Source organism: Rhinolophus hipposideros, assembly GCF_964194185.1.
Source record: "Rhinolophus hipposideros genome assembly, chromosome: 3".
In the NCBI taxonomy this organism is placed as follows: domain Eukaryota; kingdom Metazoa; phylum Chordata; class Mammalia; order Chiroptera; family Rhinolophidae; genus Rhinolophus; species Rhinolophus hipposideros.
This window is the reverse complement of record NC_138049.1, coordinates 31038396-31053363: the sequence shown is the minus strand read 5'-3', so window position 1 is coordinate 31053363 and position 14968 is coordinate 31038396. Positions and strand designations below refer to the sequence as shown.

General features: G+C 38.4%; 1 protein-coding gene across 2 annotated transcripts in view; it reads left to right on the top strand.

Moving 5' to 3' along the window:
* Positions 1-14968, top strand: part of LAMA2 (laminin subunit alpha 2) — a 531205-nt gene that overhangs the window by 504307 nt on the left and 11930 nt on the right. For both annotated transcript variants that reach the window (XM_081040014.1, XM_081040013.1), the window contains 4 exons: positions 4600-4776; positions 5025-5190; positions 13975-14087; positions 14441-14630. In XM_081040014.1, coding sequence (XP_080896140.1) covers positions 4600-4776; positions 5025-5190; positions 13975-14087; positions 14441-14630 — 646 coding nt within the window. The remainder of the gene's footprint in view (positions 1-4599; positions 4777-5024; positions 5191-13974; positions 14088-14440; positions 14631-14968) is intronic.

Sequence of the window (14968 nt, the reverse complement as noted above, 5' to 3'; positions counted from 1 at the left end):
CTTTGCACCTTGGGGAAAAAGCAAATGCATCCTCTGAAGCGATAGATAAGAAAAATCTTTCCTCTGCACCTCTCAAATATTCTCTTCTCAAATAAGGTATGCACATAATGAAACACACAGAATAGCTCAGCTGGAGCCAGCAGCCTTTGGCAGCTGCTAGTTCATTCAGGTTCCAAAGCAGTGATGGCAGCTGCTTAGAAACCTGTCACAGACACAGAGCGTAGCAGCAGCTGCAGGACCTCCTGAGCACTGGTATGTGCATTCCTCCTCCCTGTCCCCCTCGAGGTGTGCATGGTCCCTGCAGAGTGGCTTCACGAAGGAGCAAAGTTGAGGGAGGGAAGGGAAAGGCTGCTGTTCTGCCATCATTGCATGCAGGCTGCCTCGGCGGATCTGCGAGAGCACTGGCTTCCCAGCACTGAGCCGGGGAGTTGGCTATAATCGTGTTATAAACTGACACTCATTCCTTTGGAATGCTTTAAACTTAGTGTATTAGGAAAGTCGTCTGTATTTTTCATCCAAATGTTATATGACAACTCAGAGAGGTAATCAGTTTAAAAGGACAATTAGAGAAAAAGAAAACAGAAGCCCAGAGACTTCAGACCTCCAAACCTGCAATCCAGTTATTAGACTGATGACCAAGAAAAGAACTGGAAACCGAATCTGATGGAACCTCAGAACACAGACAATACTTTAAATACAATGACTGTGTGGGCTATGTAGCAATAATTCAAGTAAGCAGATGCTGTTCTATAATTAAAGATTATCTAATTTTCTAATGATCCTCTTGTGCGGAAAACAGTTTCGATAAGTATTAAGAATTCCTTATCTTCTAAGTAAAGGAAAAAGCTTTCCTTGGCTTATTTTATAATAATAACAATAATAATAATAATTATTATTGTTATTATTATTATTATTATTATTATATAGAACCTTAGGTTGTGGGCCGAATAGATACTAAGCATTATTGCAGAAGTCTACTAACTGAGATGTTTAGAAACCATGATTAAGACAATGAGGGATCGATATTTGGACAAACTAAGAACTTTTACTAATACCCAGAAAATCGTAGTAGTAGTGGTCTCTGAGGAGAAAAGCAAACTGAACTTTCTCATTTGGGAATGCTCTAGAATATTGATTTTGCATGTCTAGACTACATTTCAGGTCCTTTGCCAAACTTTAATCCTTCTTATTGTGGGGAGGACATTTTAAAGTCTTTAAACTTTAAAGAATTTTAATAAGTAAATGCAGATTTTGGGACTATACTTGCCCCAAAATCATCCAAAATATGTTATTGTGTAGAGAAAGGATTCTGACATCCCCAAATGCATTGTGACGTTGTGCAAAGGTGTCCTTTTAACAGGTGTTTCTTCAAGAAGGGTATTTTAATATGTCAACCTCACAGCTGTTGCCCATCAATCCAACCTTTCTTTGATTAAACTCAGTGGACAGTACATCACTGAAAGCTGATCGCTCAGTTAATTGGCCATATACACAAACAGTTTTGCCATTTGCTGTTAATTAAAGAATAATGTATTGGACATATTAGTACATAGTCACTGAACTCTGTGGCAAAGCAAAAACACATTTGCTACCATAATGTCTCATTCAGTACTCTAAAGTCAAAAAAAAAAAAAAAAATCATCACCTATCCTTTCAGCAAGTGCTACAATTCACTGATTGACCAGAGATTACTAACAAGCCTCAGAACTTCACACAGAAACATTTTTAATGTTCCATACCTATTCTATGGCATGCTCTGTGTCAAATACTAGAGAAAGATTAGGTCTTGTAATCATTTTAAACGTGTGTGAGATCTGTATTAATATCCTTTCGGATTAGTATATATTAACTAATGTGCCCAAAATCGCATAACTAGTCAATAACAGAGACAGGATTGAAACCCAGATATATATGACATGTCCATCTCTGCTCACCAACTCTTTGTTCTTATCTTTTTTGTGTGACCTCAAAGATTTGTACTGCTTCATGGTGATTATGATACTCTTATTACTTAGGAAATATTTGCTTTCTCCCAGCACATTTCAGACCATGAATCTCAATTATCATTTCTTTTCCTAAAACCACCTCACAAAATCACTGGATTTTTACCAAATTGAGAGGCAAACTTTTCAAGATTGTACTTGGCCTTTTGTCTCCCCCTCTGCCTCTCTTTACCCCTCCTCCCTTCTCCTGCAGTCCACGGAAGTGGCCAATGGTTCTAACTGGACCAAAACATTTAATCCTAAGAACCTGGAGTAGCTGCTTTGGCAAATGGGTTTTTCTCCTCGATGAGAGGGTTCTTCTTACAGGTATAAAATTAAGCTAAAATCCGCAGTTAGATATTTCAGGAATAATTTGGGTTTTCAGAATGGGATCATGATTTGAATACTGCAACCCAGATAATTCTTTCTTACTATCCAAAATACATTCAATGAAAAAAGTTTCCAATTTTGTTTTTCATGTAAATTACAAATGTCAGGGTATTTCTCTTAATGCCTTCTTCTGTATATACAATCCAATTGTTGGTGATTTGAAAAAAAAAAACAAAAAAAAAATCTTAGACCAATATTTCAAACAAACAAGAAACAGAAACTCTAAAAATCAACCATTGAAACTGTAGAAAACCACAGCTGACTTTTCATAACACCAATAATAATGTAATGTTTATGATAGTGCTTTTTGCACATAGTAGGTCCTCAGTAAAGAGTTATTGAATAGCTACTTGAAAAAAGCAAACATACCAGAATCATAACGGATATATTGGTAATGTCCCTTTTAACAAAAGAATTAAATAAATGAATCTAGATTTGATGTTCCCAGAGTAGAAAATAAAAGCAGGCTTTAGCGATAGTCTTCTAGCAATGCTGTTATTGAGTAATAGAATCTCAATACAATCCCTTAATTAACGTTTGCCATTGTTTGAACTGTTTTAACTTCGCTTTATAAATGAGTGAAATGAGACTGAGCAAGATTAAGTAACTGACCCAAGTTCACACAGCTAGTAAGTTTACGTACTAATACTTAATTCCAGTCTGTTCCTTCTGAAAGCCCATGGTAACGCAGTGTCTCCACCCTGTGATCTAATAAGAAAGGAACATTATTATGGTCTTTGGGGCACAACCAGACTAGAGTGTCTAGGTCAGAGAGAAAAGGGCCTCTGGCTCTTTAAAAATTCTAATAAAGAGCAGAGGTTTTCTCTCCTTGGACAATCTTTAACAGTGGTTTAAACCCCTCATGAAAACCCTTAATAACAACGCTATATTTTGTTAGTAAGAGGGTGTTTGTAGCAAAAGAAAAATAGGTACTGTGGTGGGGAATGGGGGGAAGGACTTCTCAGTGAGTCACATATACTCTGAAGTGAGTGGTTTTCTAAAAGTTTCATAAAACCACCAACATTTTTAGCAATGAGGTTGAATCTCCTGAATTTTATCAACACACTCTTCCAGAGTCTGGTTAAAAAAAAAAAAAAAACAAAACCAAGAGTAAGTCATTTCCCCCTGTTTTTCCTTTGAAAGTAAATTTAACCTGCCTCTTCTATATCCCCTGAACAGTGACATTTCTGAGCCACAACATAATCCATTTGTTGTTCCATTCTCTTACATTTGAATTCTCCAAAAGTGAACCAGTTGCTCAGTGCCCTTTCAAAGCATCTTTGCCCTAGTTTATTGTTTCTAGTTCTACACATGTTTTTTGTTTCTTATAAAATCATATAAAGGTGGCATTTTAGGACTGAGTGTTCAACCTAGATACTTTGGTCCTCTCCCCAGATGTAAAGTAAGTTTTCAACCATCCATTTATGATCCTTGGGCTAGTAACTAATAGTTATGACTAATAGCCTCATGCTGACTGTTGGGACTAAAGTTCAAAACCTGCTTCTAGAACACAAGAGAAGATGCCTTTGGTCATTTTCATCATCAGAACTCTTTGTCTCCTTCTGATTCTTTGCCCCAGGATCCAAAGATTGTTGTGAATAAATACCATGAGGTTCTCATTTAGTAGTGCAGGAGTTATCTCTCATAAGCCAATTAGGAAAATGAACACAACAGCCACTAAGGAAAATCATTGCCAAGAACAATCAGTGTGGTGTTCTTGCCTGCCTTTTCTATTCAAAAGCCAGCAGCTACATTCTTTATAAAATGTCCTGTAAGTGTTTGCTGTTGATTCCTGCAGTCTAAGCTCTCAGGAGTACAGTTTGTCCCCTAGCAAGAAGATAATAGCTAGCACAAACCGAGAAATAAAGAGCCAAACGAAAAGTGGCCCCATACTGTGCTAAACCCACTGAGCCTTATCCGATTAGACATTACTACACAGTACAAAAGCCTCACTCATGTGCTCCGCTGTTCGCCACTGTTGTCAACTCCTCCACAGGCCAATGTTGCAGCTACACCATTGCCTCCTTTCAGTAAACTCTCAGGGAGGCAGAGGGACAAAATGCCGAGAAACAATATCATTTGTTTAATGGAGAATACCTAATCATCAAATCTGGGCTCACTACAGAGTCGAAGGAGGGTGGAGTGAGGAATGGCACGAAAGAGTTTGATTTCCAATTGTATTGGATGCTATGTGTTTTATACTTGTTTATTTTAAATGTTTTATCAGCATCTTTACTGTTCAAGTCGATGAAGACAGAAGGCATATGCAAAACCTGACAGTAGAACAGGCGATTGAAGTTAAAAAGCTTTTCGTTGGGGGTGCTCCACCTGAATTTCAACCTTCCCCACTCAGAAATATTCCTCCTTTTGCAGGCTGTATATGGAACCTTGTTATTAATTCTGTGTAAGTGAATCTCCTTGCTACTATTTTTTATTTGTTTGTTTTTTGTTTGTTTGTTTGTGGATCACTGTTGTATCTGCACTATCTAAAACCATGGGGGAGAGAAACAATGAAGGACTTCAAGTTAGATTTAGAAAATTTCACTGCTGGCCTTTAAAAAGGGGGTGGGGGCATTTAATTTAATTGTACAGAAGCAAGATAATAAAAAATAAGTAAAACAATAAAATATTTAAATGTGATTATTCCGTTAGCCCCATGGACTTTGCACAGCCTGTATCCTTCAAAAATGCAGACATTGGTCGCTGTACCTATCAGAAACCCCACGAGCGTGAAGATGGAGCTGTTCCAGCTGAAATAGTTACCCAGCCACAGCCAGTTCCCACCCCAGCCATCCCAGCACCCACCCCGGTGGCACATGTAAGTGTTTATAGCCCACTCTTTTCCAAGTTTTACCTCACATTTTTACTCCTTTTAAGAAGGAAGATATTCTGAATATCTACTATTCTCTAAGTGCTAGAAGTAGAGGATGGGTAACCTGTCTGTAAAAACCTATTATCTTTACATCTTCCTCAGATTACTTTCCTTTATATTTATCTGTCCTTTACTTTTCCTGTTTATAAAATGGCACCCGTTTTCAGTTGAAAAGTTAGAAAGCACAGAAATGTCTTCAGAATCAAGAATAAAATCCACCTATAATACCGCCACACAGAGGCAACCATATTTGCATTTTACATAGTAGATGTCATATACACAATTCGGTATTTTACTTTTAAAAACGGGTAATACATAATTAAAAACGTTTCTAAACATCATGTAAATACGTGTGTCTAATATGACTATATATGTGTGTGTGTGCAGATGTGTATGTAAGTAAACACACACACGTACAGAAACGCAAGAAATATTCCAGAGTATGGGAGGCAGTATATCCTTGCTTAGGGCATGGGCTCCAGAGTCACACTCCCTGGGTTCAAATCCCAGCGTGGTAACCTACTGTCTATGAATTTGGGAAAGCTGCTTAGCCAGGCTCTTCTTCAGTTTCCTCATCTGTACAATGAGGATATTAACAATACCTGTGTCAAAGAGTTATGAGAATTTAAAAAGAAAACATTTGTTAAATGTCTAGCATATACTAAGCATTTAATAAATAGCATGGTTTTATAGATTAATGATCATAATGACCGCTTTTAAGTGCTTACTATATGCCATCCACTTACTAAACAATTCCCATTGAATATTATATATAACTCTCATAACAACTCTGTCAAATATATATAATCTCGCTTTGAACTGAGCTGATAAGAATTAGCTGATCTAAGTAACTCAGCCACTGACACAGCCAGTAAATGGCAGGATAAGAATTTTAATCTAGTGGGTCTGACTCTAGAGTCTGGCTTCTGACCGTTGCAACTCTCTGCCTTTGCAACGTGTTTTACTTCCTCCCCGTTGTGGGCCACTTCAGAGTGTTTCCAGTTTTTCACTGTTAGAAACTATATTTTGTTGAACACTCTGTACAACATACACTCTCACCGTTTCTGGTTATTTTTTTTAAAAAAATAGATTCTTAGAGGGGAAATTATGAGGCCAAATGATAAATATGTCTGAGGTTCTCAACACAGATACCTGAACTGCTTTTTCTAAAGGTTACACCAATTTACATTCTCACCGTCAGCGTATCCGAGAGGGTGGATCTCACCACACTCTTGACAACACATTCCTCATATTTATAATGCTTGCCAATTGATGGTTGAGTTGTCTTGAGTACAGATTTTCAGAATTCTTGAATATTTTATTCTCTTCCTTAGTTTCCATGATGGAATTGGTACTTCTGTAGAGCAGTGGGCTCCTTGTCACTAGCAATATTTATTAAATGAGAAACCTCATAACCATCTTCCGGGAAAATCAGTCATTTATTCCCAGTATCATTTCATCCTCTGTAAAACATGGATATTATACCTACCTCACCTACCACATGGGATTCCTGTAAGAATCAAATGAGATAGTGTATGTGTAAGTCCTTTGAAAATGGGAAGAAGCATACACAGGTAACTACTGAGGAATTCCTGCATTTGCTGCGTAACTAGTATGCCTCCAATACTCTGCTGAGCAGTTTATATCCATTATTTCCTTTGATCCCCACAAGCTACTAATTGTTTGATTTAGTTTATTTATATTGTTGGATGTACTATTAGCTCCATTTCACTGAATAAAATAGCTATGATCACACAACACAGCTAGCAAGTGGAAAGTCATCAGTTCTCCTAAGACATCCCTGAAATCGACCACTTGGATGTTAGAGTGTTTCCTAAGCTCTTTCATAAGGTAGCCTCCTGCTGGACATTTCCCCAGCAAAGGAAAGGTTAAGGATCTTCCTTCTCTTCTCCCTCGTATCCCTTCATCTGTTCCCCAGGCTCAAGATGTGTTTATAGTTAAAGAATTCAAAAACATCATGGGTTAAATATTTTTTTGGACCTTGAATCCAAATACCCACTTATAAATCTGATTCTGTACGAAAATTGATCCTAAATTCTGAACAACTAATGTAGAATTATAAATTACAGTTGGCAGAAGCCCTAGAGATCATCAGGTCCAATCGTCATCTTATACATGAAGCTTTTTATATGATACTTGATGTGGACTGGCAGCCTTTGCTTGAATGCCTCATGGACAAGAATTCCCAGTGTTATGATGAGCCAGGCTTTAGTTGTTACAAAGCCATTGGTTATAAGTAAAAGTGTATACCTAAAACTTCAATGGAATGATTATGTTTCTGAAACCAAATACATTAATATCTTCTCTGTCGAATATCCCTTGAAGGACTTGAAAATACCTACGTCTTCTCCTTCCCGAACCCAAATATTCCATTATCTCAAGTATTCGTTTTATTACCTAATTTCTAATTCCCATATCCCCTGATCAATGAAAAATCCCTTTCAAAATATGGCACCATTCCAAACCACTGAAAATGGAGTGCCCAGTTCAGGGGACAGCAGGACACCTCCTTCCATGGTCTGTCATCGCATTCTATTAATATACCTGAGAATGTTGTAATGTTTTAAACAGATGTATCACACTATTAGTTTACCATATTCAGTCAACCAAAACCTTGATGGCCTTGTGTCAGTCGAACTTCTCTTGGATCAGGGCTTTCAGCCAGTCTGTGTTGAATTGGTATGGTTTATTGGTGGAGAACCCTGCCAGTCCCCAGTGATCACCTTTCTTTTCTAAGTGCCCATAAGAACTGTGGTTTTTTTAGCGAATCTCAATGATATCCCTCTGTGGTTTCTAAAGATCACATTTTTCGTTTTTTTCTGAAAATATAGATGCTTGCCCATCTGGGACTAGAGATTTTCACTCATTTAGGTTTTCTTATAAACATCTTTTCTCATTCCAGTTTCCATTTTCTCTCATCAGTGTATGTTCTAACTTTTCTAAAACAGAACATTCCACTTAGTACACCAGATAAAAGCAAAAGAGAAGTTGAGTAGCAAGCCTGCAGGTTGGTGTAGAAAGACTTCAGAACATTAGAGCTAGAAGAGATTTTAAAGATTCTGACTCTTAATTTCCACATGAAGAAAGGAATCCCTAGAACTTAGAGCATGGCCAAAGGTTTTACAAATTATAGATAGTTGGCCCTATAACCCAGACATCTAAATTCTAACTGCTATCTCCCCTTGTCTTGGACATGGTAATTATTTATGACTGTGTGGTTAGAATCATTTTAAAACTTTCCACCTCTATGGAGTTACTTGTATTTAGAGTTTCAGATCTATGGAACTATACATATCTTCTCTTTTTAATTTAACTTTTTTCTCTTGTTTTTCATCTTTTTTTGTGGAGAGGAGTATGTATCTGTTTTTTAAAAATTATTAAACCTTAAAGGTTTGACTCTTTTGTAACAAATATTTGTGAAGAACCTACTAAATTCAAAGGTGAATAAAACAGCATCATTACTACACTGAGGTGAGGGGGGCAGGGGGACGGAGACAGAAGCTGAGAGGCAGAGAGAGTAGAGAAAGCAGATATTAACATAAATCACACAGTGGGCTAATATGTGTGGAGGTCAGTCAGGATAAGTGCTGAGTGGGTTGCAAAGAGAACCCACTAGCTTTCAAGATTGAAAACTGGAATCGCGATGGGGCATACCATTAAACTCCATCCGAACAAAATGGTTAGCGGTACCTAGCACTGTGAAAACAGATCCATCAAATGCAAAGTTTAATGTCCCCACACTCTTACACTAAAAAATATTTGAACTGAAACAATATGAATTCATGATGACATACTTATGACATTATGGTAAGTGTGGAAAACATTTTTTCATCAGAATTTAGACTTTAAAGAATTTATTTAAAAATTAAGACTTACGAGTTAATTCCCAAAGTGGTAACATGCCTGTATATGAGTCTCGTATTTGTTTTAGCACAGTTGACAGAAATGATCTCCTGTTCTCAGGTTCCTTCCTTTTCCTCTTTTCACCATCACTCCCCTCCCACTAGCAACTTGAAGCTTAAGGACAATTTCTGGACTCCAGGGAAATTTAAGAATATCTTGAGAAATCCTGGCCCTTTGAAATGAATTATGTCAATCCTATTATTAAGTCATGGCAGAACATCATAGATCAGAGAGCATTTTGTGCATATTATTATCTCTTTTGACAGTGTGATAGCATCTTCTCTTTATACTTCTCTCTCTCTTATTGATTAGTCCATTTACATCTGAGTAAACCATTTCTACACATTCCACTTGTGGATATTTCTCATGGAGGATGGTGAGAGGTGGGAGTAAATAAGAATCTGGACTTCCGGTATTACAGATATTGGTCGAAATGTGACAGATTCTCTGCAAGTATATACAGCATTTACACCAACCATTTATAACAAACATGGCCTTCATGGATTTGTAACCAGCAAGCTGACTGCATTTTTTTTACTTGAATTTTATTAGAAAGTTGAACTTAGAACCTCAAAGTTTAAAAATATGAATACTAAGAAAAGCAATATAAGTACCATGAAGAGTCCTTGTGCTATTAGGGCTCTTTGGGAGTTGGAGGAAAGAAGTGATCAGAGAAGGAAAGAATACACCCAAAGAGAGCTATTTACTAGCCTTAATGCTAAAATTTTAAAAGCTAAGTGCAGTCCGGACTGAAGGATAAATCAATTGGATACTGATCTGTATTTAAAGGGAAAACACACATTTTTCCATACTGCAAGCAATCTCTATTCAGGCCTTAGTGTGTAAATGTTACTGCAAATGCCCAATACTTACCAAAAGAGCTCATGTGCAGAAAGTTAACGTAATTCAGTTTCTCAATAAACAGCTTGAGTAGGGATTTTATATTTCAGAACATGAAAGTCAGCGCTGCAAAAAGTATATTCCATTCAGTATTCATCCATATAGAAGAGCATCACAAAGAAACACCCAACTTCTCAGATGTGATTTTAGCCCACATTTGTTACAAAGGTTACTGACTCAGGAAAGAAGAAAATGATGCCATTTTTATAATCATTTGTCACTGGGTGCTTTCAAGAACAAAGATGCCAGTTATGATAAATGCAATTTAAATCTCTGCTCTGTACCAATCTAAATCCAAGGAAGGCTTATTCACCAGTCATATGCTATCCTGAAGCCAATAACTCATTTCCAAATGTCAGCCAACAACCAGCAGTTGGAAATGACCGCAGCTTTATCCTGACCTGAAATTAAATGAGTAACAGTGGGAGGGTGAAAAAGTTCTCACTTCATCACTAATCAGCTGCACTATCCACTTGCATAAACATGGCTTTGGGAAGCATGGCTTCCTTCAGAATCCTCTCCAACCACACACTGTTCTACCCAACATAGGCACCGCCACGTTTAGACTCCCCACCCCAGCCCTGTCTACCCACCACTTGTCACCGGCCAAGCAGAGCTAAGTAGAAAGCAAGCACATTGTCCTCCTTTAAAATCACATTTTTCCCTCATATGTACTTGTAGTACTTTAGAGTTCCCACAAGGTGGCAGGATTGTAACATGTTGAGATTGATGAACCTCTACGGAGAGGATGTATTATTATTGTTGTTGTTTTAACACAGTTCAGAGATCAGTGTTTCCAAAATATCACAGGTAGCATATCACATCTATGAAGAGTATGCCGCCCCTCAAGCTCCCGTTAGATTGGAGGAAGAAGATTTATCTGTCAACAACCATTCTTCAAAGGTTTCTAAAACTTAGACACTTCCTCCTACCCCTCTTTCTTAGCTTAGGAATTTCCATGGGATTGAAAACATCCCTAATGACAAGATCATTTTTTTCTTGGGCAAACTACAGCACACTTTCTGTTCCGTCGCACATGTTCCTCCTTTAAAATGTTAGAAGGAAAAAAGACTCTTGAGAGGCAGGGTGAGCAGCTCCACCCTCTGAGGAGCCTGAGGAAGGAGAAGAGTGTCGCCCAGCAGGCATATCTCTAGAAACACTGCTGTCCCTGGTTTCAGATTCACCCGGGGGGGAAGTGCTACATAGCTGACGTGATCTCGTCCCATCCTCCTTTAACCACGTGAGAGGAGAGATCCAGACTTGAACCAAAAATATTACCAGAGGTTGGAGAATTGTCTTCCCATCTAAATCCTAGAGTAGATACATATAAACCCTCTTATACTGGCACTTCTCAGTCCTCTTCCAACTGCCAATTTTATAAAGGGAGGTGATAGAAGCTTTATTAAAGCAATATCCATAATACCCATCCCATTGCTAATTGATGGTACTAAACATCAATTTGGGTGTCCATAACCAACCGTGAATTTAGCATAATGGCTTCATACTTTGAGGTTACCTAGTAGCAGAGAGGTCCGTTTGTGATGTCACTCTCTTCTGTAACGCTGGTCAGTCTGAGAATTTTGTTAGCTACTGTCTCCATCTTGATTTTCAAGATCCGCCTGCTGCTAAAGTAAAGCAGAAGCCCCTCCAGAAGGTGCTCTTCTTCCTGAGTGGCAAGTGGGTGTGTCATGTACAAAGTCTTTGTCCTTTTCTAGTCAAAGGGGTTCCTAAAGTAATGGAAGCAGGGCCTTGTTCATCTATTAGGTTGGTGCAAAAGTAATCGCGGTTTTAAAGGTTTAAAAAAAAAATTGCAAAAACCGCGATTACTTTTGCACCAATCTAATAGAAAGTCTGGCAGTATGTGACAGAGAACTGCTGCTCAGCTCAGGACCATTGTTGGAAATACCTGTCCAGTCTGCCAGAAAGCAAGGTTATCATGGTGTTCAGGCCACGATGCCCCAAACATATAAGGACCAAAGCTTTCCAGGACAAACAGCTGCTATCAACGTAATACTTAATCCGTATAACTGCCACTTTGATTATTTAAAAATTGTATGAGCAAAATTATTTTCTTTACATGTAGTAAGTAGATGAGGGACCACAACTGTAACAACACAGAAATAACATGCTAATAGTTTTCTTTTAGGCTCTACATTATTGTTCCTTAATTCCTCAGCGTACATTGACCTTTTCAACTCCTCAGTTTTCAGAGTTGAATGTTTTTGAGATGTTTTAGCCCAATTCTGCCCCTGATGGACTTACACCCAGCAGGTAGGATTGTCTTAGAGATTTCTAAGGAGGATTGCAGGCTACTTATGTTTGTTGCGATGGTTCTCTGTACAGAAAAATACCGTCAGAGGTTGAAAAATGATCCCAATTCTATAATAGCATCATTGAAGGCTGCGACACTAAGCTACCAAAGCCTTTCTAGCTGGGCTCTTTTTGCAGGCAGTGGAATAAGAAAGGTGCTGCCTGTTGATTCCAAGAGAGACCATTCAGCTGTGTGAATAATTAGCATTTTCCTGTTCTACCTACCCACTGGGTTTTTGCATATCTATGTGAATTTCAGCAACACTCTGCTCTTTGTAACTGACCATCTCCTGGAAAGCGAGGAGGGGAATACTATTTCCATGAAAACCAATTTTATAGCCTTTCAAAACACTTAAAGCCTTTTACCTGCTGTGGCAGAGTACTCCATTTGACTAAGCTCAAGAGAAAAGAGCAAGGCTTTTCCTAATCAAGTAAAAATTTCCTGTGTGCTGATGAGTCATCTCCGAGGTACACTATTTGGAAAGAACATTCTGCATCGAACCTGTGCTGAGTCAGTGCTCACTGGGCAGTGGCCCACCCAGAGCTATTACGTGCAGATCTTAAAAACAGATGTGTTGTTGAGAGTGTGCAGCGTATTTATTTTCTCATGTACTGCATGTTGTGAAAGACTTTCTGAGCAGCTTGTATATCGGGCTATTTTGTGAAAAGAAAAAACAGAGAAAGGAATTGTGGCTTGGTAATTGGAGGAGCCTTGATTATCTATTGAGCTGAGGGTTACAACAGTAGCCAATATGGGCCACCCAGACAAGACTGGCTATATAATTTGCAGGATCCAGAGCAAAATGAAAATGCAGGGCCTCTTGTTCAAAAAATTACTAAGGATTTCAAGATGGTGACATCAGAGTCTTAAACCTAGTGACTGCACAGGTAGCAAGCCCCTGACGCCAGCCTTACACCAAGCTCTCCCGTATAAGCACCCCAGGAAGTTGATCTTTGAACAGTGGCAGTTGAAATGATGTGTGGTGAGTTACATTTTTTTTTTCCAATGTGCTGGGTTGCTTAGCAACTGCCTAAGGACCTGAATGGGCTGACTTGCAAGTTTAGATACACCATCTTGAAGGTCTAAATTCATGGAAACCTTCTAGTACACTGATAATTTTCAAGAAAAAGTAATATAGTGAGGGAAATGGGGAGGGCCAGAAGGAACACATTTTTCTACTCTTAAAACCCAGTGGCTAGCTTGTCATTTTCGCTGTTCAATCTTCTAAGAATAAAATTCTTCATAAGTGAAGTAAGTGTGAAAAGGAAATTCCAGCTTTGTCAGAAATATATTAAAAATATATTTTTTTTCCTTAGAGGATAATGAAAACATGAATTAATGAATGTTTTTTGGCACACTCATTTGGTGATTCAAGGGTGGAATACAAGAACATTGACTCACTCTCACTAAACATTTAATAATAAATACCTACTATGTAGTAGAATACCGTGATGAATAAGAGACAGTTTTTATTCTTAAGGAACTTAAATAAGATTATGTGAGCACATTAAACTATAAGAAACAATTAGACAGTAGCATTACATTTTTAATGAATGGAGTCCATAATCTCTCTTTCTCTCCTTGATATTTTACAGGGTCCTTGTGCTGTAGAATCAGAGCCAGCTCTTTTGATCGGGAGCAAGCAGTTCGGGCTCTCAAAAAACAGTCACATTGCAATTGCATTTGATGACACCAAAGTTAAAAACCGGTGTGTATTATTCTGAGATATGAGACAAGAACTGAGTAATGGAAGTACCAAGCTTTTGCCTTTATTCAAGTTTAATCTACTACATTTATTAATAAATGAGCTGAGCTTTTCTTTCTTCTTTCTTTCTTTTTTTCTTTCTTTCTTTTAATTTCACTGAGTACAGTATAGAACAGAATTGTGTTTATCTGAGCCTGAGGAGCCCAGTTCGCAAGATTAGGAGACCTGGAAAGTGGTCATTTCGGGAAACGTTTAACTGTCCTGAATAAAAATTCATCCATGATGAGATGCCATTCTATCTCAGCACAAGAATGCTTAGATTCTTCTGTTTTACTCTGACTGCTTTTATTTCACAGCCTCACAATTGAATTTGAAGTGCGAACCGAAGCTGAATCAGGCTTGCTTTTCTACATGGCTCGGATCAATCATGCTGATTTTGCTACAGTTCAGCTAAGAAATGGATTTCCCTACTTCAGTTATGACTTGGGAAGTGGTGACACCAACACCATGATTCCCACCAAAATCAATGATGGCCAGTGGCACAAGGTAAGTCCCCAGGATATTGGCCGTACCCTACATGGCAGGTACTTGGTGGCAGCCGTCTGCATTGCCGTGGTGCCAGTATGTCTTGCCCGTGCAGACACTGACCTGGTGCTACTGGAATGTGGCCCAGGCTAAAAATAAAGCAAGTACCATATACAACTGCCAGCCTTGGAAATGTGATCAGACCTAGGTAGGTTGGTATTTGGCCACTTACATGCCTCATCGTGGTACTTATGAGATTCTATCATTGCTATACATCTGTGCTTCCCAAACATCTGTCCACAAATGCGGGCCAGGTAGTTGAAGACATTCTCACTACTCTAAGTGGGAAACATAAAGTG